This window comes from Cyanistes caeruleus, chromosome Z, assembly GCF_971803275.1.
Source record: "Cyanistes caeruleus chromosome Z, bCyaCae1.hap1.1, whole genome shotgun sequence".
Taxonomy (NCBI): Eukaryota; Metazoa; Chordata; class Aves; order Passeriformes; family Paridae; genus Cyanistes; species Cyanistes caeruleus.
Genome location: NC_141732.1, coordinates 15792977 through 15817948, shown reverse-complemented (window position 1 = coordinate 15817948; position 24972 = coordinate 15792977). Strand labels below are relative to the sequence as shown.

Sequence of the window (24972 nt, the reverse complement as noted above, 5' to 3'; positions counted from 1 at the left end):
TTCAAAGTGTGGATTTTGAGTAAAAAGTAGAGTAATTATGATACAGTGAAGTGCTGGAACAGAGTGAAGCGAAGATTAGAAGCCTTGAGGGCAAAGAGAAAACTGTTTTCCAGCGAAGCTCACAGAGACAGATGAAGAGAACTTTTGCCTTTGAAAAACTCATCCTTAAAAATGCCATCCCTAGACTCATGGCCCACACACACCTCAGAGTGATGTGAAATGGGAGGAGTGAGCTCTGATAACAAGATTTCCGGGCATCTGGCATCAGGGCAATAGGAAACTATAACAGAAATAGTTTTCTTGTGAAAAACTCTATAGATTAGCAGAAGGAGACTCCTGTTTCTCTACAAAGACTGATGAAAAGACTGTAGCAGGAATTGGGACTGTTTTAACCACTGAAGTTCTGAAGTTTTTCTGTCTCTATGTTGTCACGTGTACAAAAGAATGGTCAGGTAGTGGGGGATAAAAGACTATTCTGGAAGTTTATTCTGGTGTTTTTATTCTTGTAGTTTTGTTAATAAACTTTCTTTATTCCTTTTTAAGTTTTAAGCCTGTTTTGCTCTTGTTCTAATCCATATCTCACAGCAAGAAATAAGTAATTTTTTAGTTACTGCTTTAAAACCATTACAGGGTGCCACTGTATAATTTTGGGATCCCTACTCACCTCTTGGTTTCTTGAAAGGCCAGCATGTAGCCCTAGGCCAGGTTGAGGCAGGAGAATACCTCTAAGTGTTGAACATGTCTTTGGGCAGCACTGAGTACCTGCCTTGTGGCAGGGGGAATTTGGTGTGTCAGCCCAGACATGTAGATAAGCCCCTAGAAACAAATCTGGGAACTCTTTCCAATGATAATGGCACCTCCTAGCAACAGGAAATAACTGTAATAAAAAATATTTGATCATGCATTGCCCTAGGGATAATATATTCAAAAGATGAGATTACAGGGAAAAACTCACAAGTCCAGGCCAAGGATTTGTACAAACATACCATCATTTATAATTTTGGGGTTTTTTTTTCCCAATTCCCCACCAATAAATTTGCAAAAATAGTTACCAGAAATCACTGTAGTAATTTTTTAAGTTAAATTACAGTCAATAATTTCTTTACAGAATACATGGTCTAAAAACATCTAACACAGGCCAACATACTACGGTCTACTCCTTTCCTAAAAAACAGAAAGAAGTAGAACTGGAATGATGTTCAGTATGGAGAGTGTTATATTATCTTCTGAAAAAGATTCATAGGTCAGCTGTCAAATTGCTGTGTGAATCAGTTTGTCATCTGTGAAATGAGACAAGCTGATCTCACGCTATGTCTCACACTCATTTGGAAAGGGATACTTCAAATTTGCAGGCTTCTTTGGGAGACTCTGATAAATGGTGCAATGTAACTCAAAGCTGGTATACCAGTTATGATAATTATTTCCAATGTGAAGTTCAATGCTCCAAACATTAGAATAACCATGTATTTTATTGCCACAACTGTACGGTGGGCTGTCAGTGAAGCTGTTCTTCTGAGCAGAAGAAATTTCCATCAGAGAAGAAATGCCAGTGTCATTCCTTGTGAACTGAGTCTAATAATGAGTAATGAAAGCATTTTATGACAAGATGATAAAAGTGTTTGGCTTTTCTGACTATACCAACATTTATCAAGACAAAATTCTGCTTCCTTTTGTTGTTTTTTTCTGTTCCCTGAGTGTGAAAAGGTGTGTACAGTTCTCTAAGGATTTAATTTAGAGCACAGGGTTACCAGAACAGAACCTAGCATTGTGACGAACTTTTAGAATCTAAAATTCTAAATACTTACCATACCCATCTCTCTCTTGTGGTCTAACAGTAGGTTTATATCAGCATATTAAGAAATGCACGCAAGAGTCAGTTGCATAATCTTTATTTCCTTTATGGTTTTTATTTGCTTTTCTGCAACTAACTTCTTCAGAAAATAGATTTCACTTGCAAAAACTGAGTTTTATATGAGCAGAAAATTCATCTGACTCTAGAAGAAAAAAATCTTTGAAAATTGAAGCTCTAAATTTGAAAGAGTTTTGCATTTGAGTAAGACTGAGCTAGTGCTTTAAACTAACTGCCTAACCTAATAACATAATTGTTTATTCTTTTATCTGTTGCGTAGAACTATTAATGTATTTGCTTGAATAACTTCTTCTGCAAAGCCATCTTGAAAAAACTGTCCACCTCTCAATGTATTAAATACATTTAATAATTGATTTATATGTTTTTTCATTATTTGTGGGGTTTTGACCATATTAGAGGAACTAGTTGCCACAGGAACTGATTAATTTTTACATATTTAATTAAAATTTAAAGCTTTAATTGTATTAAAATTCAGCTAGACAGGAACACATTTCCTTTAGCTTTTTCTATTTATTAAAACCTCTGCTAATTATAGGCTCCCTTCTGGTATCCTAGAGATAAAAGCAAAATCTGGACATCTCTATGACATATATTGATATAAAAATGTTCCTTAGAGCATTGGAAAATAAAATTCCAATTACAGTTTTACTTTTGAACTTTCAAATTGGCTGTAGATGTTAGGTATATTAAATATCCTTGAGGTCTAAAGAAAAAAAAAAAAAAGGCAGAATTTTTCTTCTCTTTCCTTTCACTCTATTTTCCAGAGAACTCTATTCATCACATACACTTTGCTAATGTCAAATTTTTTTTTTAAGCCCAGGAGATTTAAATTCCCTTTTTAAGTGGATATTAGACTATATTGAATATATATGAATATGAACCAGCTTAACTGACATGGCAGTCATGTTCATTGGAACTGTCAATCATGATTTTCTTATAGAAATTTGACACTGGATAGGAGATTTTTGTATTGCTTTCACAGAAGAGAGGTAGAGACCTGCGACTGAAGAGGCAGAGACCTGTGACTGAAAACTCTGACAAAAGGAAGGATGAGTGATCATCATTAATGAGCATGTTCTTTGGTGGTGCCTATTCTGTGAGATCTACATTAAACTGTCAAACATTCAAAAATACAGTTATTGATCTAAGGATATTGATATAAATTTTTTTTCACTTATTTGTACACTAGTGCCACTAGCTTATTAAATTAAAAGTTAAACATGCATTTCAAGATATTAGGCTGCATTGTGGAAAGAGCATGTAATTCATTACTTATCTTTCATAAGAACTAAATGGTCTTCATGATTTATGATGACTGTCATTCACTGTCTTAGAACTACTAATTACCCTATAGAATTAATTATAAATTTACCTGAATATAAGGCAATTTAGTGAATTCTGGAAGGTTAGATGTAGTCAAGAGTGCTTAAATCCACTGCTTATCTAAGGCTGACTTTGCTGCATGTTTAACTGAAGTAACACTCTCACAAAATCACAGAAGCCAAATTGAATTGAATTGAATATTTAAAGGCTAATTGAAGAATTAGCCTTTAAATACTGCAGCTTGAGGTAATTTCCTAGAAGAGCTGACATAATTAAAAATAATAGAGTTTATTTGAGTAAGTTTTATCCATCATCTGCTCTCAAGCAATGTGTTTTATATCTCTTCCCTGTTACATCTCATCTCTAGATTGTTACACTTATGTTATTTTTTTATGTCTCCTGTAATTCTTGTCTTTGTTCCCATATTCTATCCTTTCTATTAAGAGATGTTAGGAGAGGACCTCTCCACCAGCTGTCCAGGATAGGACCTCTCCTGCTTGTGCTGGGCCCAGCCAGTGCCCCAGGACATGAGATCTCTGACCAGGCTTAGGGATGCAGCTGCTGCTTTTCCATTTACCAAACACCTGTTTCAGAGAAACAGACACACATACAAATGGGACACTGACACTGCTGGTCAGAGAGATTGGCACAGATGAGTCATTGCCTTTTGAAGCACCTGCACAAAGAACTCAAGTAAAATGTAAGCACAGACAGTGAAATTTTGTCTTCCCTTTTCTGGATCCTGGGACATCTCCTCTACTTCTACTCAATATCTGTTCCATCTTGTCCCAAGCTTGTTAAAAAATGTTATGTGCAACAGGGTGCTCTGGTAGCCAGGAGGGCTGACCTTGAACACGTCAGGCCACGCATTGCCAGTCGAGTGAAGGAAGAGATTGTCTCACTCTCCTCTGCGCTGGTGTGGCCTCACTTTGAGTGCGGGGGACAGTTTTGGGCACTGCACTGTATTAAATAAATCATACTATTAGGATGTGTGCAGAGTAAGGAGACCAAGGTGATGGAAGCAGCCGGGAAGAGGTTAGTGAGAGATAACCCCATAGCAGACAATTTCCTCAGGGTAGGGTAGCAGAGGGACAAACACTATCCTCTTCTCTGTGCTGACCCAAAACAAGACCCAAGGGAATGCCATGAAGTTGTGTCAGGGTGATTTAAATTGGGTACTAGGAAAAAAGTTTTTGACCCACAGAGTGGCTGGGCACAGGCTCCCCAGGGAAGTGCTCACAGCAACAAGCCTGACAGAGTTCAAGAAGTGTTTGGGTAATTGTCTCAGGCCTGTGGTGTGATTCTTGGGTTGTCTTATTGTAATAAATGGAATTGATTAGTGTTAACTAAATGGTAACTGTTATTAAGGTTATTAGAAGCAACCAAAAGAATCAGTGTTCCAAGAGAGATGCACCCCTTTACAGATGGTACATGTTAAAACTGAGGAACAGGATGTAGTTTGGGTGATGCCCCAAGATGAAAACAGCCTTGAGATGGACAAATTTAGGCACTGGGCCTAAAAATCAGTAAATATCAGACTAATGAGTAGACTCACATAACACAATGCTTTGTACGTGGGCGCAAACCTGTAAGGTTATCCAAGGGACAACGAGGAAAAAGAGAAGCTTTTGCCAAAAGACCACCAAAAGAAGACTGAAGACCCCCTAACAACAAGTGAAGCATGCACCATGAAGAATAGTGAGGTAAAGTCAGAAAAATTGTAACTAAGAGGAAAGTTATGGGAAACATTCATGAATATGTATAAGCATACAGCTAATAAGGTTAGCTTGAAGTGCTTTGTTTTGTACGTGAGGCAGGGTGGGAAGCCTCTGCACCCCGGTCAGTTTTGCTTATGCTTTAATCATACTGAATTCCTGGCAAATTCTATCTATCAGTTGTAATTTTTTTACTAAACTGTATTCTTTTCCTGAACTGTATTCTTTTATACCAAATTACTATTTGCCACAGCAACAGAGGTGGGAAGGGTGCTGCAACTCCCGCGGCAGAATCCACTGTCAGATTGCCTGGGGCACAGACACGTCCTCTGCTCGGCGAGTAATTTCAGCTCAGCTCAGCGGCAGCGTGCAGACGACATGGAAGGAGAGAGCAGAGCACTGTGTGGCATTCTGCTGAGAATTAGCCTTTATTCCAGCTATGCTCTCGCGAAGGGAGCTGGTGACAGCTGCTCTAGAACAGGGGAAAACCTGGGGTATTTATAGGGTTGGAGAGGGGCGGGAAACCGGGATACAAGTATCGGCGTGGGATGGCAGGGGAGAACACCAATGGAGTCTAACAGTTTAACATAACTAACTCAAAGATTTCTGGGAGTGTTACTTTTCTCTCTCTTACAGAAAGTATCTTGCCTCCAGGGGAGGGCCAGGATCTCTGAATCAGTGGGTTACCTGGGCCCCACAACTATTCAATTTACTGAATTGTATTCCTTTACACTGAAAAGACTTGGCTGCAGGAGGGTTTTTGGCATTTCAACTCTCCCAGCTGGGGGAACTAAAAAAGAGAAGAAGTTAGTACTGAGGAACGAGAAATGCCAAAACCTCTCGGTGAAGACACCTGCCCAAGTTCACTCTAACTGTAGGTGATTAATCCCTTGCATAAAGCAACATTCTTCCAAGGGGGCAGGATTTTAGCTTTGGTGAAAATGCTGACAAAATTGCTGCCCGTTCCCGTTGCTTCTTCTGTCTCCAAAGAAAGAGAAATGTGCCAAATCTGCCGAAGACAGGCAGAGACAGTGAGAAAGAAGCAGCCAGCTGGCTGGAAAAGGGGCAAAAAAGAATGTCTTCGATTTCATCATTTCCCCTTCTCCCACTGGACCTGTCTGCTTTGAAGTGGGCAACTCTGTTTGCAACCCCAACCAAAACAGCAAAGCTACTCAGTCTAGTATCTCTTCTCTCCCTTCAGCTAGGCAGAACACAGAACGATTTTACTTGTCCTGGGCAAGCCGGAAGAATTTCCCATGAGATTCCTCTCTTTGGACCCCTTTCTGAAAGCTCCTGAGCTTGCAGTGGCAGTTTGGTGTTGCGCTGCAAAGCGATGGCAGGGCGCCGGCTGCAGGCAGAGAACGAAAGGCTTTGCCCCGCGCCCTGCCGGGCCGTGTCCGGCCAGCCCCCGGAGCCGCCGCGCTGTGCCCGCAGCCCCGGCTCTGCCGCGCTCGTCCCCGCCGAGTCCGGCCCGTGCCGGGGCCGGGCCTGGCGCGCGCGGGGCCGAGCGCAGCGCTCCCCTTCAGGCCGCGCGCTGCCAGTGCGGCTGAGGCCGTTGCGCCGCGGCCGTTGTGGCAAACAGTCGTCGATCGGCGCCATGGCGGAGCTGCCGCTCCCCGCCGGGCTCAATGCCAGAACCTTCCCCGCCAAGCTGTGGCGCCTGGTGAACAGCCCCCGCGTCCTCTCCGTGCGCTGGGACAGCCAGGCCCAGGGGCTGCTCATTGACCGCTCCCTCTTCGAGCGGGAGCTTCTCAGCCCGGGCGGCGACCAGGGGCCAGCCCCGCACACCTTCAGAGCCACGCGGTTCCTCAGCTTCGTGCGCCAGCTCTACCGCTACGGCTTCCGCAAGGTGCCGGGCCGGGCCGGCGCGGCTGCGCCGGGTGATGCCGGGGCGTGGCTCCACTACACAAACCCCTGGTTTCGCCGCGACCGCCCCGAGCTCCTGCTCCGCATCGAGCGCCGGAGCGCGGCCAGCAGGCAGCGGCCGGCGGCGGGCGGGGACAGGAGCAGGTGCTCCCGGCAGCTGCCGAGGGCGCGGCCGCTGCCGGACGGGCGGGAGAGACGCAGCCGCTTCAAGGCGCTCCCCAAGGAGCGGCCGCCGCTGCCGCCCAGGCCCCTGCCCAGTGGCTTCCTCCTGCTGCACAGGGAGCGGACGCTGCCGGACTGGCGGGAGCTGCGCAGGCCCCGGCCCGGCCGCTTCCAGCAGCCCCCCAAGGAGCGGCCGCTGCTCACCCGGCGCCCGCCCTGCGGCTTCCACCTGCTGCACAGGGACCGGCCGGGGCCGGCCCGCTGCGAGGGGCCGAGCCGTTTCCAGGAGCTCTACGGGGAGCGGCCGCTGCCCGCCGAGCGGGAGCTGCTCCGAATCCCGCCCTGCGACTTGCTCGGGCTCCACGGGGAGCGGCCGCGGTTTCTCGGCCGGGAGGGGCCCCCCAGCCACTTCCAGGAGCTCTGTGGGGAGCAGCTGCCTCCGGCCGACCGGGAGGTGGTCAGGATCCAGCCCTGCAGCTTCCAGCAGCTCCACAGGGAGCAGCAGCCCCCAGCCTACAACCCACCAGGTAGGAAAAGAATTCTAGCCTTGCTTTTCCAAAAGGTCCTGAAAATTGGCGGTTGGAAGTATTTTCCCACAATGCTGTGTCATTCTGAGACAGAAAATGTTAAGCCTGCTAGCAAGGGGGTTCTAGAAGGCGAAAAGATTCTCTGCCTAGTTTTCCTTTGAATGTGTTGCATCCAAGGCAGCAGCAGAGCTCTGCATCCCAAAGCCACATTCTGGAGCCTGACCACAAGGTGTTTGGATTCTTGCAGCCACTCCAGGCAATTCAGCCTCCAGTGCTCCACCTGGCAGTGCCGCCTGTGCAGCAGCATCAACGGCCTCAGCAGAGAGCACACTTAAGGAAGAGGAATCTCCACCGCTGGATCTTGGCCTTGCTGTGGAGAAAATGATTCGGGAGATCAGGAGATCCCTGTCTGAGAAGTCTCCCTCTGCTCAGGTAACCCCACTGGATGGGAATAAAAGGGGCTGGACCGAGAGCTTTTTAACACTGTTCCGTGGCTCAGAAGCAAAAGCTGCTTCAGTTGAATGTGTCTCTCTCTCTTAATGTGCAGACCCAGTGCCTGCAGTACATTTATGCTTGAGGAAGGGCAGACTCAGGGTGGGGAGTGGGATTTTTTGGATTTACCATTATCTTATGCTCAAATGGGATGTCTTTTGTGATGATGTAAATTCACACATAGCAGTGTTCAAAACATTTTATTCCACAATAATAGGAAACATGGCAGGCTCTGAACCATTTAGGATTCTGATGGATGGGCTACTGCAGAAGGGATGCATATTCTGCAACTGGTCCTAGTAAGAATATCTTTCTGTCTGAGCAACATTTGCAGGTGCTTAATCTTGAGCATTTACTTCCTTGGTGGAATAGAAGTATTTGGTTGTCTTTTGAGTGGTTTGGTTTTTGGGTTTTTTTTGCTACTCTCTAGACTCAGAGATTTTTGCCAGTGGAAAATTTGATTCTGGAAATACCCTAGGTCCATAAACGTTTGCCGGGGTCATACATATGGGGCAGCAGCAGCAGAGGGCTCCAAAGAGCACCACCTTGTGATGGATTGTCTGAGCGCTTGGGTGGGGTAGTGAGACTCCCAGCCAGAAATGTGTGCTTTGTGTGTGGCTTTGCAGCACACAGCCCTGGGCAGTGCTGGGAGCAAGCTCTGCCCTTACTGACAGCTGTGTTGGCAACAAGGAGAGCCCCTGGCTTTCTGCTGGCTGATTTCTTACAGCTCATGGGGTAAGCCAGGGTCAGAGCATGAGGGCACATCCCCTCATTTGGTGTCTTCTGGTTTTCTGTGTTCACAATTTGCCTCAGAGGTCATTTTGTAAAAGCTTCTGTTTAGCCTTGGCCATGGAATCCTGAATTTAAAAGATTTATCATGTGAACTGTGTGCTGAGTGTTCCTCCCCAGCCTCTGCTCCACGTCCTTTGGGAGTGGAGAAGGGTTATTGTAGCCCTGATGTGATTCCAAGAAAATATTGAGTGATCTTTGGGTTTCTTTCTTTCTGCTTTTCTTTCAAGGGGAATATTCATGTTGCCTCTGAGTCCTCAGGAGGGGAACCCATGAACGAGGCTGCAGCAGAGGAAGATTCATCTGGCACCAAGAACTGCGATGACAGTTGCCCAGAGCCTGAGGAGCCTGGTAAGGAGAGAGCCCACATTGGTTTGAGCCCCATTGGCCCATGGCTGCTTTGAGCCTGTCCCTGACAGGAAGGGAGATCAGAAGAGCTGAGTTCTTGTCGGCAGGGTCCGTGCTTCCTGGTGCCTTTAGTTCAAGTCCTGCACTGGCACAAGTTCCCCGAGCCCTGCCCTCCACACTTTTCCAGAGGCTCTGACACTGAGTCCTGTGCTGTGACAAGAGAGCCAAGAATAAACCTGACCTTGTGGGAGCTGCGTTACCAAGCTGGGTGTCCCAGTTTTGTGCTGAAGCCATGGATCAATTCTCTGCAGGGTGACAGGGGAAGCTGGGCTGAGCACTTCTTGAAGGAACAGGGGGGAAAAAAAGAGTGCAAAATGAGGGCAGAAGTCGAAATCGCTGACTGTAGTACCAGTTTGCTGGAATCTGTCCTGAGACACAAGAGAAACAAAGAGAGCAGAACATCAGAGGCCAATTAATTGAAAAATGACAAATCTGGTAACACAAGGAAAAGCCTGAGGGACCCCAGATTAGTGAGACTAAGAGGAGAGAGGAAGCCCTTTGGATCCAATCCTTGGCCAAGTCGGTGCAGCCTGCAGGCCTTGTAGGGAGCTCTTTCCCTACCAGCTTGTCCTGTCAGAGCTGATGGTCAAGTTGGAGCAGGTACTGCTCACTGTAGAGGGCAGTTTGTAGATCTGACATCACGGAGCTGGTTCATGATTCAGCTCACAGCACCCTTCAGCCTCAGCCACTGCAGCGTGGCCTGAGGTCTTTCTGTCAGCACGGAGGAAAAAAACAAGTCAGGGCTTCTTTGTGGGAGAGGGGACCGTCTTCTGTTTCAGGCTCTCGTGGGTGCCATTTGCACTGTGGGTGCCGAGACTTTATTGAGATACTTGAATGCTTCACACAGTTTTGGAAACTTGGAAGGATCCCTGTTCTTTAAAGAGCAGGCTTCAAATTCCCAAGGGAGAGTCTGCCTTTCAGACCATCTTCTCCAGTCCCTGACAGGACAATTGCTGCCCAAGGCAAACAGGGCCCCAGCCACAGGAGCCAGTATTGACTCAGTGTTCCCTTTGCTTCCCAGATGCCATCTGAGGGATGTCTCCCGGAGGGCTGTCCTGCACGGCAGGAAGAGACAGAGGGAGGGCCTGTGACCATCAGGCAGGTAGAATCCCTCTGTTCTACATGTATAGATTTCTATAGTTCTGTTAAGTAATTCTTACAGTTATGTTTATCGATTTTAATGTTCTGTTTCTATAGATTGAATTCTTTTATATATTTATATATAATATAGATTATAATTATATATGAGATCTCTATTTAGTGATCTGCATAGTTAAGGGTAGATAAATCTAGTTATAGATGTGATATATATTTTTATATGGAATTACATTTATAGATTTTCTAATTTAAATTTATATATGTCTAGAGTAAAATTAATATACATATATACACATACTTAAAATTCTATTTATAAATGCAGATAGTTATATTTGAAGAGAAATATAGATGTTCAGAGGGCTAGGTTTATGTTTGTGTAGCCTTAGGCTGCATTTTAACCTCTTTCTGCCCTCGGCTGCCTTTTTCACCTCTTGATTTTTCCCCTGTGCCCCCTCTGTCCCCTGTTCCTGTGCTGGGTCCGAGCTGGGGCCGGGCCAGGTGGAGCAGCAGTTCCAGCCCCGGCTGTCCCTGGAGCGGTGGGAGCTGCCGGTGGCCCCAGGCACTGTCCCCTGAGGAGCTGCTGAGGGACGGTGAGACTGAGGGGGCTGAGGAGGCGGTGACGCTGAAGGGACGGTGACCTTGAGCTGCTGGGGGCACTGAGGGCTGTGGGGGAGCAGAGGGCGATGGTGGCACTGAGGTGACAGGGAAGTGGCACAGGCAGAGGGAGATGCCAGCTCTGAGCGGACAGAACAGGTCAGAAGGGACTGAGGGGGGTGAGAGAACTGTGAGGGGCTGAAGAAACTGAAGGGGGGGCTGGGAGTTTGCCAAGAGGACGGCGGGGCTGAGGGGATGGAGGGGCCAGCAGGGAGCACAGAGGGGTCCGGGACTGCAGCTCTGCCAGGCCTCGGAACCAATTCCAGAGCCTCCGCTTTTGCCACAGCTGTCCTGAAGACCTTGAGGCCAGCCAGACACTGCCAGGAGCCAGCAGGGAGAAGCTGAAGGCCAGGAGCGAGAGCAGTGAACAGGGAACTGCTGCTGCCACCCCGAGAGCCTGGGTGAGGCCACAGGGCCAGTGAGGCCGGGCAGGGCTGAGGGTGGCGTGGGCTTTGGCCGTGGGCGCTGCCCGGCTGGGCAGGAGCGGCCCCTGCCCGTGCTGGGGCTGCTCAGCGCTGCTGCCCCGGCCGGCACAGGGGCTGTCCTTGGGCAAGGCAGCTGTGCCGGCAGGGCCCGGGAGCTGTGCCGGCCTGCCGGGGGATGCAGGACAGTCCCGCCGCGCCCGCGCTCGCCACACGCTGGCCTGCTTGGCCTGCTTGTTCTTTCAGCCCTGCTGGGGAGGCTCTGAGGTTTTCCCTTCCCTGCTGGAAGGGCAGGTGCTGCCAAGGGAAAGGTCTTAATACTGACTCAGTATTCCCTTTGCCTCCCAGATGTCCCATCTGCTGTCCCTGTCCAGGAGAGCTGCTGTGCACAGGAGCAAGAGACAGAGGGAGAGGCTTTGAAGACGGGAGGGCTGAGTTTCCTCTGTTTAAAGAGGGCATAAAGAGGAATAATTATGCGGATATTTATATATGTATATATGTATATTCCTATTTGTATAGGAATATTTCCTATATATGTTTTTCTATTTATGGATATATTCTTTGTACATATGTATGGATATATACACATACCTGTTTATAATTACATATGTGTATATAAGTATACATATATGTTGTTATAGTTGTGTTAAAATCTGTCTTCTATGTATACAGTTGTGTGGGTATCTATTTCTGTTGATGCAATTATAGTGCTTTGCCTCTTTAAATAGGTATATTGGTATTTGCATAGGTAGATATGTGTATTTTTATATTTTTATCTGTATATTGACATTTCTATGTGGAATTATATATGTATCCAGATGTATAGGTGTACATTTCTACTGATGCAGTTGTATGGATATCTAGCTTGATATTTTTATACTTATAAAAATTTATAATTTTTTATATAGGTCTGTTTTATATATATGTTTATTTATATTGTATGTAATATTTAATCCATATGTACTTCTGTAGATAGTTATAGTTATACACATTTATATGTATTTGTGTATAGCTGTGTATTTAGTTCCATTGAAATGTGTATGGAGTGGTAGAGTTGTATAGTTCTGTCAGCTGTGATCACTATTTGTACAATGTTATTTAGAAAGGGAAAGCATATTTTTGTATTTCTATATGGGCCGTATGTTTTTAGTAATAAATTGTTAAACATCTAATTGATTTTTATGTATCGTGAGTTATAGAGGCTGGAAATAAATTATGATTTGTTAATATAATTTAATTTGGTACTTGTATATTTCTATATTCTTGCATAACAATATTTGTATATTTTTACATAGCATTGTTCTAATAATCTAATAAATGCCTTTTTTGACCCTTAACTGAGATTTCTATGGTGTAATGTATTGGCAGCGCAGGTGTAGCCATTTGTAATTGTAAGACGGGTGTCTGCGAGCGAGGGCAGGACCCTCCCTATCCCAGCATCGGCGATATCGGCTGTGACTGCGCATGCGTGGATGACGTCAGCACCGCAGGGCAGCATGGGGGAGCGGTGTGTGGTGGCGGGAGTTGTGAATCGGGCTGGGCAGCGCAGCTTAGAATGGCGGCGCTGGAGGGCGGTGGCGGTGGGGCTCTTGGCTTTGCGGGTGCTGCGAAAGCACCGCTTGTGGGGGACGAAGGCAGTACGGGGGGGTTGAGAGGGGGGCCTGTAGCGGGGGGTGGGAGGTCAGCGGACGTGTGAAGCGCCGTCGGAGCGGCGGTTGCAGTAACAAGCTGAGGATTTTTAGGAGGGACGGGTGAAGGCGGGACTGCTGGAACCGGCGGCCCCGCGGCAGGGCCGCCGGGGACCGGGGCGTAGGGGCGGCAGGGGGCAGGGAGCGGAGCCGCGGGAACTACAATGCTGAGGGTGGGCGGGGTGGCGGGGCCCGAAACTACGGGGGCGGCGAGGGAAGGGGTGGAAGCGGAGTTTGTTGGGGGGCGCTGAGTGCGGGGGGACAGCAGAGAGGGTTGTGTGGTCGGGGAGTGGGGACACGCCGGTTCGGGTGGGCAGAAGGGGAACAACGCCGGGTGAGGTGGGGGGAGCTGATGGGGTCGGGTTGGATTGGGCAGTGCAGGCTGGAGCTTCGGCAGGGAGCGGAGAAACGGGAGGTGGAGGGAAATGGAACAGTGAGATAGGGGATTTTCGGACCGGTGCCGGTTCTGGGAGTTGTGCAGCTTGAGCAGTGGTGTCGGGAGGTGCTGCAGGAGAGAGCATGCAGGCACGGCGGGGACGGCGTGGGTACGGCAGGGTTAGAGCCAGCAGCGGGTTGGTGTCGGCGCAGGAGCCCAGGCGGGACTCGCTGCTCATGGCGGGGAAGGCTCCGCAGTGGCAGGAGGCAGCGGAGGGCTTAGGGAGAGGGGTGCAGCGTGGCTTTGCAGTGCAGTTACAATAGAAGTGGTGGCTGCAATGACGGCAGCATGGAACTGCGCGGGAGGGGCGGGGGTTGCGACGCTGGAGATCAGGCTCGTGGGGGACGCGGAACACGGGGTGAGGTGCTCGCTGGCTGCAACATGGGAGACGGGAGCGGGATAAGGATGGGGAGGGGATGCCGCAGGATTCACCGAGGGGGATGGGATTACAGGAACAGATTGCGAAATCACGAGGGCTGGGGGAGGTGGTGCAGGGACATGCGGGACGGGGGACGCTGGAGTCAGTAACTTTCGGGGGGCGGGAATGGGCCTGGCCACGTTTCGGGTCTCCGCGGCCAGGGACAAACACGCGGCCGGAGTTGGATCCGGCATGACAGCTCTTAATGGCTGATGCTGATTAGTAAAGAGCTCTATAAGTGCACCACATACCGGGATCAGGTTCGCGGCTGTCTTACTGTGGTGGGAGATGCTATTAAAGAGTTTAATACCGACTGTGTCCCAAAAGTCTCTAGTAAATACAGCTGAGCGGTCAGCGTTGGGGAAGTAGAGTCAATTCTAAAATTCTTAAATTCTATAGTTTCGGTAAATTATTGGACTCAGAGCATAATAAATGTTTTAGTCGCTTATAGAGGTCGATGTCATGACTGGAGTAAGATTGTCCCATGACTAAAACTTGTGCGCACTAACCTCAGTACCGGAGGAAACAGCGTATCCAAACCCGGCTTTCCATGGGCGCTGGCCGGGCTCCCCTGCTGCGGCTCCAGACGCTGCTTCTCGGGCTCCTTCACCAAGCTCCGCTGTCAGCTGTCGCTTTGCAACACTAGCGAGCTCAGAACCCCTTTCCAGCACAGCACCGAGCGGTGCCAGGCACCTCGCTGTGCTCCACTCCCGGGCTGAGTCTCCCAGAGCTCCAGAAGACACCGATCCTCAGCGTCTCTGGACTCAGGAACTCCCCTTGCAACTTTAAAGAGCTTCGGCCCAACTCGCTGCTAAGCAGCGTGGTCCTTGCTCACGGTACCAGGAAGGCAGGCACGACAGATACATTATAGTGACCGTCCATGAGGGTCTCTTAGAGCTGAAGAAAACGATCTGCTCCTGGCTGGCTCGCCCATCTGTAGGAGATGCTTTCTGGGGACGGTCTGAGGCACGGCAAAGACCTCTTTAATTGAGTTAGGTGTTAGAAGTTTATTTCAGGGCGTGGGAGAGAGAGAGAGAGAGAGAGAGAGAGAGAGCCTGCTATGAGCCAGCAGATAGAGCTCAAAGCGGGCTCAGAGAGAACAATACAAAAGGGGGTAAAACATGAATACTAGAGTTTAAGACTTAAGATTGCTAAGAAAGTAACAGAACAGAAGTGAGAGAGCCGGGGAAAAAGAGAGAGAGACCAAGAGAGCTAAGACAGCCAAGAGAGACTAAGAGAGCTAAGAGATAAGAGAACTAGGAGGACTAAGAGCATTAAGAGAGACCAAGAGAGCAAACTCTTTTTTACAATTACTTATATAACCTATACATTTGAATATTCTATTCCTTTACTAACCAATCTTTCTAAGTATACTAATACAGTAACATTTGTGTACAACCTATAGAAATCGCTGTTTTTGCATATTTTTGGTTATCTCAGGGTCCTTCAGAGCTTTCCTTATAAGGTTGGGATGAGGGGTCTCAGCTTGGTTTTATTGCAGGAAAGAATGTGTTCTGGCATACCAGCCCGGTTTCTTTGAATTATTCAAACCCCGTGCTGTCATTTGTATTTCTTCCTTAGCCTTTCTGGCTAAAGAGTCATGTTTATAATTTCTTTCTAATTCTACCTTCCCAACACCAGACACCTAACCCCCAGTACAGTGACATAGCTGGGTGCAAACCAGAAAGCAAAAATTGTGTCTTCCTACACTGCAAGGAGATCTTGCTGGCACTAGAGCGCGCAGGGGAGTTGCAGCTGAAACACACACTAATTTATTGCAGATATACTGAAAATAATAATAATTTCTAAGAGCTTCTCAAAAATAAGTCCGTATAGACTGTATTAATGTTGGCCCTGCTGCATGTAATACCAGGAAACCAGTGAAAAAAACCACATTTACACAAAGCATATTTCACTTTCCGAACTGTCTGTTCTTTAACTTGGAACTGGTAAGTATCCACCAGTAGGAAAAACACTAAAGTTTCATTTTCAAAGTGGGAAAAATTACTGTGATTCAAAAGTTACAGTGCCTTGGAGGAAAAAGGAAAGACATGGAACAATGATGCTGAAAGTGGTCAGATGCTGTACATTGACATATGTTCTTTACAAAGTAGTTTTAAACGGGGAAGAAGTAATTTTTAGAAAAACAAAATCTTGATTGAAAACCATATACCACAGTTTTAAGAATTTTTCTTTCCTAAAAATTAACAACCCTTTCTGTTGCTAATTTTTAAACCAATTTTTGGCCCAAACACTGAAATGCAACATCCATCATCTACCTTGGGGTGTTTGTAAGTGACATTAAATTCTACCAGTACCTCAGTAGAAAACTGGGCAAGAGTCATGCTGCCACACACAAGAGAAGCACGTTTCTTTTGAAGTTTCAGTATCCTTTAAACACAGCCAAGGGCAGCTCTTCATTCTTAGCCACGGAGTACTGTGGAAGAGTCAATGTAACCATAACTCTACTATGGGGGTGACTAAACAGCCCAATGGACCATCCACTTTTCAACCACCTGCTTCCTCATCTCTGGTAGGGCACTGGGCCAGTATTCATGTGTTTCTCACGCCTCACCGAGATGTGGTCAGGAGGTCCTCAAAAAGAGCCTTTTCTGGATGGAGCAGCACAAATGTGGGAAATCAGGGCAATGAAACATGAAGAAAAATGTCCCTTCTTTTCTGAACTCCTGTCTTCTCCTTGTAATAAATGGAATTGATTTGTGCTAACTAAATGGTAACTGTTACTAAAGTGATTATTAGAAGCAATCAAAAGAATCAGTGTTCCAAGAGAGATGCACTGCTTTATAGATGGTACATGCTAAAACTGAGGTACAGGATGTAGTTTGGGTGATGCCCCAAGATGAAAACGGCCTTGAGATGGTCAAAATTAGAACCACTTTAGGCATTGGACCTAAAAATCAGTAAATATCAGACTAATGCGTAGACTCACGTAACACAACGCTTAGTACGCAGGCGCAAACCTGTAAGGTTATCCAAAGGACAACGAGGAAAAGGAGAAGCCTTTGCCAGAAGACCACCAAAAGAAGACTGAAGGCCCCCTAACAATAACTGACGCGTGCGCCGTGAGGAATAGTGAGGTAAAGTCAGAAAAACTGGAAACAGGAGGAAGCTTACGGGAAACATTCATGAATATGTATAAGCACACAGCATGTAAGGTTAGCTTGAAGTGCTTTGTTTTGTATGTGAGGCAGGGTGGGAAGCCTCCGCACCCCGGTCGGTTTTGGACGTGAGGTGGAGTAACAAGCCCTCCCCATACCCCAGTCAGTTTTGCTTACGCTTTAATTGTACTGAATTCCTGGCAAATTCTATCTATCAATTGTAATTTTTTTTCTAAATTGTATTATTTTCCTGAACTATATTCTTTTACACTGAATTACTATTCAATTTACTGAATTGTATTCATTTTTAATTAAACTGTTATTATCTCAAGGGACCTAGTTTTCGTACTCCTAATTCCATTTACAACATCCTTTTTGCCCATTCATTAGAAGTTCCCTTGTAATTTGGTACCTGGGATAATTTTTGTCCTGGTTGTTACACTGTGTTTGATGGAAAATCCCATCCCACCGAGGTGGATCATTTGTTGTTCAGGTTCTGGTTTAAGTGATTTAAGATGAATTGGGATGAGATTTTCTAGGTAACGGGTCTCAATTTTTCTGAGAAAGCACACAGAGGAAAAGATGACAGGTCATTTTTAAAACACTCAAGTCCAGAAGACTACTCCAAAATTTGACGAGACCAGCAATACTTGTGTCAGCATGTCACCCAAAGGGCAGCGACTGAAGTGACAGGGCTGGCCTCCTCACAAAGAGACCTGGAAAGAGGGCAAGAGAAGGTAGGGCCAACTGGGACTCAAGACAAGCTGGATAGAAGGAGAACACCCCCAAAGTGGCCTAAAGTTACTTCCAGAAAGACAGAAGCTATTAACTTGTATGTATGTAAATGATAAGATGAAAAGTACCTGTTGTTTCTTTTAATAAATAAGTTGAAGTCAGCATTTTCTTTGACAATATGTGGGAACCCATGAGCAATGGAGAGGCAATCATAAGCTTCTGTAAACTTCATCCTCTCTTCATATTCTCCAATGCAAAAAAAATAGGAAAAAAAAATTATTTTTTTTTTAAAAAAAAATTTAGAAGGAAAAAATAGACCTGAAATTTCTGTTGTGTGAGTGCACAGCTAGTTGAAAAAATATACTCATCTTTTTGCCACTGGGAGCTTTCTGCCTTGCTGGGTGGTCATATTTGGAATGACATGCCAAAAGAGCTTTCAGGATGCTGTATCTGAAATAGCTCAAGTTCTTCAAACGTGTAGACATATTTTACATTTGAAGTTGCTAACAAAAGCATGTTGAAAACTTGTTTTTTTTACACTTGTGATTTATGTGTAAAACATAAATTGGTGGAAGAATGCATGCATCCAGTGAAGCACCAGAACAACAGCAAGACTGGCTCCATGGACACTCAGTAAATCCCAGGCTGATGGCTTGAGAGCCAGTGAGACCCTTGCCTTAGAAATGAGCACTCAAGAATACCTGGCAGGAGAGCCAAGTTGAGAGTGCCTGAGGGCTTATGGAGGTGTGGGGGGCCGAGACCAGGTGCTGGGACAAACATCTAGCGTCACCCAATGAGACGTATGATGGGCGGTTTTATTTTTTCTATATACATGGTGGAATAGATTGCTGTTGTTTGTTAATCAAATTTAATACAACGTGATTGCTGAAACTGCAAAAAGCCCAAACCGCAGTATCCGGCTGTACAAACAAGAATAAGAACATCTCCTTATTAGGACACGTATACTATAAGTTGCATAATTGGTATAGGACCAACGCCTGCGCACTCACATCGAGAATGAATTCCTGACTGAGGAAGACTACAAGCCTTCATCCCACGACCACCAGGAGGCAGAGAACGAGCACCTAGCAATAAGCGGCACAAGTGCAGATGCAACCCAGGAAGAGGTAATGAAGACACATATACAGGAACTGTATATAAGGGGGAACTTCTTCAGCTAAAGTGCACGCTGTTGGTGGAGCGGAGACTCCCCGGCTCACCCAGTGTTGCTTTGCTTGTTCAACAGCTTGCTGAATTAATAAATTGATTTTTATGGATAATCCCTTAATTTGGCTCATTGTTTTTGTCACTACAATTTAGAACACATGGGAAGGACACTTATGGACGATATTAACACTAATGTATGATTATGGATGGTATGGCTCTCCCTGTGTTTTGGCTTCTGTGAAGTCCCTCATTTGTTTTATTTTGGTGTATACCTCCCTGTATCTTCCCTCTCCTCTGTTCCTAAGGGCAGGACAAAGGGTGAAAAATGCCAAGATGGCTTGGGGCTGTTGCCGTCTCCCTGTCACCCCTGTGTCTCTCTCCCATCCCATCCCATTTTCCTGAAGGCAGGCAAGGGACAGAGAACGTCCAGAGTGATGCAGGTCTGCTGCTGTCTGCCTGCCGTCCCATGTCCTCGTTCATCCCCTGTCTTTCCATATTCCCTGTTCCCTGTCCAGGAAAGTCCGTCCCAGGCCCCTCCTCCCCTTCCTAAGATGGCGCTGGCCACATGGCCTGGGATCCCTTTTTCCGGTCTTGCTCCTTCTTTTCTGGCCCCTAACTTTCCCTTCCCCCCAGTAACTCTAGCTCTGGTTCCACCCCTTTCTGCGGCTGCTCCACCCCTGGGGGCTGCCCCTTTTCCATCGTGGGCAATGCCCCCTCCGGGGAAATCAAAACTGTAACCTGAGCTCCGAAGGCCAGCGCTTGGCCAAGAGCATCTAAAGTGCAACACCCATATCTTCAGGACCAGAGCCAAAGCTGAACACTTAAGAACTTTGCCCCTCGTAAGAGGAGATCAAAACACTGCACCCTTCCTAAAAGAAAATGCAGACCTGGAAGAGACTGAACAAAAAAAACCCCCATTATATTTGTATTAAGTACCATCACTGTTTAATTTGCCCGGCTGTAGTCTGAGATTTAAGTGTTTTTAATTTTGTTTTTGTTTGTTTTCTTAATGTCTTTTGTTGTTGGGTTTTAGTGTTCCACAAAGCAAGGCAGGTGCTTTGTGAGGGAGTTGAAATTCTTATGGTGTAAGTTTCAGGAACATTTTAAGCTCCAAATCAAAATTTGATTAAAAAAAAGAAAAAAAAAAAAAGAAAAAAAAAAAAGAAAAGAGCAATTGTTGTGAGGTGTCTCAGAGAAGCAAAGATTTAGTTTTAGATAAGCATTGCTGAAGTGGAGGTAGGGCTGAATTGCCTGGCTAGTGTGAATTTTGACCTCCTGCATTGGGGGAATGGGCCGTGTGAGGCCTGGATGAATATATCCCTCCCCAGACCCCTTGTGAGGAGCAGCCCAGGAGTTCTGATTGGGTTTAAGCCCCTGGGTTTTCTCCCTTGCTGTGTTTTTAGTGGTCCCTGACCCTAAACTCCACCCTTTTGTCCATCAAAACCCCTCACCCTGCCTTTGTTCGGCACTCTCTGTCTCTTGAATGAGTTTGTTCCCAGGCTGAATAAATGGTTTCATGAACAGAGAAATCCCATCTTGTTCCTATCCTAGGCTGGGTCCCCGTAACTGTAGCTTCCCTGGACACGATCCTGTGGTTGTGGACTGCAACAATAAATAATCTATCTGTCATTTGGTTGTGAGTGGTGACTTGTTACTGAACTGAATGTAAATCTGAAAACATGCACTTTACATTATGACATCATAGTACTATATCAGGAGATATTTACTACTGTAAATAGCAGTAAATAGCACTTTAGTGAACAACAGCTTTAGAGCAAAAATCATTGCATCAAGAATCTATGTTTGCTTGTTTTCTTTTACAATTGAAAAAACTTTAATCATTTCATTTCAGAGTTAGAAATTAGAAGGTAAGTAATGAGCCAAGATAAACAGAGACATCAGGCAATATCAGCTGGAAATAAGGACAAACCCTTTTAGAATATAACATTCTAGCTTCTGTATTATTGTTTTCTATTTGTTTCTTGTAATAGATTTTCAAAACTTGATTTTGCTTAGGTTTTGTACCACCTGGTGCATTAGAGAAAGCAGAGTAAATATGAAGAGCTTGTGTGAAGACACTTGAAGCTGCCATATGACAATCCCTCTTGGAAAAAAAAAAAAAAGTTTTCAATGGAGTGCAGTAACATATAAATTGCTTTTGGAATAACATATTATCAAGGTCATATAGATTTGGACCCATTATGCCAAACCTAACAAGTTTCATCTCAGGGAAGGCCACCCAGCTTTTAGGATGGTAAGCTTTTAGGATCCAGCTTCAAGCTGGGGGGCCTGAAACCCATTCATAATGCATTGGGCTAGAATTACGGATCTTAATACCTGCCATATGTCTGTATGTACAGTGCTGTTGTGATGACAGGAAGTGAAGAAGTTGTGAAGACAGGTACTCTGGCTCTGTGACAAATTGTTTTAAAATGCCATGTAAATAAGCTAACACTAGAAGAAAAAAATAGAATAATCTTATGTCTTTCAGGTGCTAGAAACTGAGTTTTGCAGCATCACATAGGCTTCCTTTCAGGGAATGACACAGTATACACATGCTTTCCATTAAGACATTCTTGAGCATTACAGTCTGTAGAGGTCCTGCAGGATTTTATTAGAAGAGAACAATCTAATACGTATTTTTTATTGCTAGGGAAAAAAAAATGTTTTCAAGGAGGTAATGAAAACACCTTCACTTGCAGATAAAGTCAAGGAGATGCAGGTGATGCCAAGAGGGAATTGCCTACAATCTCCTCCACTATCACTAGCTGGCTTCATCCCGTGGCCAAGGGGTATTCCCAGCACAATAGAGGTGTGAATGAGAAGCTGTACATGCTGTGAAGAGTGCAGCACCTGCACTGGTGGTGAGGAAGTGATTGTCTAGGGAGATGCCTTCTCAGATTAACTGCTGTGTGCTCAGTAAATTCCCTGTACAGCAGCCTTCCAGCCAGGATCAATAAAACTCATTACTCAATTCAGGCTCTTCAAAGCCTTTGTAATTTCAGTCTGATTCTTCAGATTTTGGTCTTGCATTATTAGGAAAGAATCAGGTGTGCATCCAGAACTGTATTGAGAGATCATCAAAACCTTTAAGCTGCATTGTACTCTCCCCCATGTATCATACTCTAAAGTAGTTGGAAATAGTGGCATTTACCAGTGTTCATGTTCAATACAGAACGTCTGACAGTAAGTCTGAAAATTGACATAAGTTTCAGTGCATCAGCTGCTCTTCATTTAGACTTCCAAGCCTCATCAATGAGCTATTGTATTTGAAGTGTGACAATGACATATTTCAGTCCACTCAAAGGCTATTACTCAAGGCAAAATTTGTGAGACAACCCATCACCACGGAAGTAAATGAAATACAGCTGCTTCTTAAGTTTCCAGGGTTGCAATGATACTTTAAAAGGTAAAAAATGGCTAATTACATTTTGCATATGTTTGCACATTTTAACCACATGGGATACCTATTCTGTAATAATAAGGAGTGAATAATTTTGTGATACTGTTTATAAGGATTAGAAATACGGAAAAAGAAAAGTAATTGCTAAGTAAAATTTGAACATAAAAACATTTAAAACTTTACTTCTGTATGTGTGTTTTGCATATAAAATTCAAATGTTGAACAGATATTGCTCTGAACAAACCTACTGTAACATCACAGAGAATGATGACATCTAGTAGTGAACAGGTGGAAATTTATATTCAAAAACCCAAGTACTACTTAACTTCCCATGTGAAAGTGAGGTTTTGAATGTTTCAGAGTAACCCAGACAAGATTTTTCATTCAGTTCATGTAGGATGAAGTCTAAACAGTTCTTCTGCGCTTCCATGAATAGATTTTCAAACTTTTTGAAGACCCTTTTTGTCTTTTTCTAAAGACATGTGAGTATTCACCAACTCATCTGTGGGAGGCAGAAAGTAGGTCTGTGATAGTTAATGCTGATAATTATGAAATGTAGAGATAAATACTGAAGCTGCAGCACTTCTGATTGCTTTTTTTTTGTTCCCGGTACCTTATTGACAGTGTCAATTGACATCTGACTGTTTGGAACTGTTATACTGTGAGTTTCACAGGAATTGTCACAGCCCTGAGTGTATCCTCTCTCCTGAAGGTTTTGTTGGGGCTGAGGGTCATATGGCAGGTACTGATGTGCAGCTGAAGGCTGCCCCTTCCCGCTAGTGACCTTGGAGAGAGATTCTCAGGAAGGAATAACTGCAGGGTAGCTGCAGACAGGGCTGAGCCACTGTCCCGTCCTATGTTGTTGCCGTGACCCGCTCCTGTTTCTCCAACCCTTGCAAGGCAGCTGGCCCTCCTTGTTCCATGACCCTGGGGTCCAACATGTTGTAATTCAGCATGAAATTTCCTGGAAAATATGGGAGTAATTTCATTTTCTCAGTGGCTAGCCCTTACTGATTTACTAACTTCTCTCCTGTCTTTTCTCTGCTGCTCTAAGAGTGCTGCTTGCAGCCAGCACCCCCAAACGCAATCTCATTCACAAGTTCTTATTAATGACAGATCAAGTCTATTACAACATTAAATATTTATTGCATAAACATAAGGAAGAGCAGACTAAGCAGAGTTCTCAGTACCCAGGATAAACAAAAGAAACACTACTAGTAGATTCACAAGACAGTGCATGATAATAAATATATTACAGCTAGTGAAGAAATAAGATTAGGAGCCAGTGCCACTTACCAATAAATAATAGTTGATTACCATATTTGATTGATATAGTTGATTATTATTAGTTGTGTAGGAGATAAGAATATTTTTTACCTCTATTAAGTATATTAAAATTATTAAGTTCTACTGACTGGAAGGCACTCATTGGCTGCTGCAGCTGCAGCGTTGTTGCTCACGTGTCCCTGCATCCAATCAGCTTCCTGCTCATACGGTCCTGGCATCTCCCCAACCAATCACTGCCTCACCACCAAACGGCACTCAACCGGTGTTCAACCTCAACCAGCTCTCCCCGACTATGCGACCTGCAGTTTGCTACAATAAAAGGATCTTCTTCGGATGAATAAAGAGGTCCATGGGACTTTGTTCCCCATTGCTACGGTTGTGTGCAGAAGCCTTTTTTCACTCAGCTTCTAGGAGAGTAACTCAGCATTGACATTTGAACCTCAAGGAGAACTCCCCACACACGCAGAGAGTGTGAAAGAGATTTTTGATTTTATGAAAATTGTAGTGGCCGTCTATAGTTCATAAAAGTGCTGTATCTGCCTGTCAGAACTTTTGCTTATCCTTTCCCATGCATTCAAAGCAGGATGTTTATTGCTGGCTTGTCATCTCAGCAGAGATAACTCTCCAAAAGGCAAGCTATTCCAACCTCGTTTGCAGATAAGCCGCAGGGGTGAAAGGTCCTGTCACAACATTTTCCTACAAAGGGTTCTGATGCAAACAGATATCTTTATATCAGGACTTTACTGTGTTTTCCAGGAGACCAATGATAGCACTGTTGTAATTTAATTTTAACACAAACAGAAACTGTGGCTTTATTATTGGTGAGATAAAAACCAAAATTAATTCCCTTTTAAACTTAGTTCTATCATCCCAAGTACCTTTTTCCTTTTGAATTTTAGTGAGGAAATTGCCCTCATCACCTTCTGCACCTACAACTGAGAAGCATGTGCATTGTGGAATGTGCTATAGTCACCACACTGATTAGCATAAATAAAAGAAGCAAAGTAAAATGAAAATGTTCTTCTGGGACATAGGAAACTCAATGGTATGTTAGGGATATTTGGTTGGCTTGAAATTTGGTAGAAGGCTTTTTTGTATTTTATTCATATTTTCTTTGCAGTACATAGTTATCCCTCCTGTTTAAGAAGGGGGACTGCTATTTTTCATGTAACATTTTGGTATTTTGTTGAGATTCTTTAGTTCACTAATTAGTAACTCAAAAAAATTAGCCAAATCAAAATAATTCTAAAGCCTTCTGAGGCAGAACTGGGAAGGTTAGTATATATTTGTATGATTTCAAATACGTATAAATTCTTGTATCAACTCTCAGGATAAAATTGTACAAATTGTACACCCATAAAATCTATTCCCACACAATTTTTCAGTAAAAAGA

General features: G+C 44.9%; 3 protein-coding genes across 3 annotated transcripts in view; 1 reads left to right on the top strand and 2 right to left on the bottom strand.

Annotated features, from left to right (window-relative positions):
* The window catches only part of LOC111940938 (uncharacterized), a 776486-nt gene that overhangs the window by 132410 nt on the left and 619104 nt on the right, over positions 1-24972 (bottom strand). The window lies entirely within an intron of this gene.
* CHD1 (chromodomain helicase DNA binding protein 1) overlaps positions 1-24972 on the bottom strand; it is a 365725-nt gene that overhangs the window by 236455 nt on the left and 104298 nt on the right. The gene's annotated exons all lie outside the window — the stretch shown is intronic.
* LOC147648165 (uncharacterized) lies at positions 6363-12663 on the top strand. The gene is made up of 6 exons (XM_086868265.1): positions 6363-7463; positions 7711-7895; positions 8975-9095; positions 10174-10840; positions 11191-11305; positions 11675-12663. Exons 1-4 carry the CDS (start codon positions 6506-6508, stop codon positions 10182-10184), a joined length of 1275 nt encoding a protein of 424 aa, XP_086724391.1. The 5' UTR covers positions 6363-6505; the 3' UTR covers positions 10185-10840; positions 11191-11305; positions 11675-12663.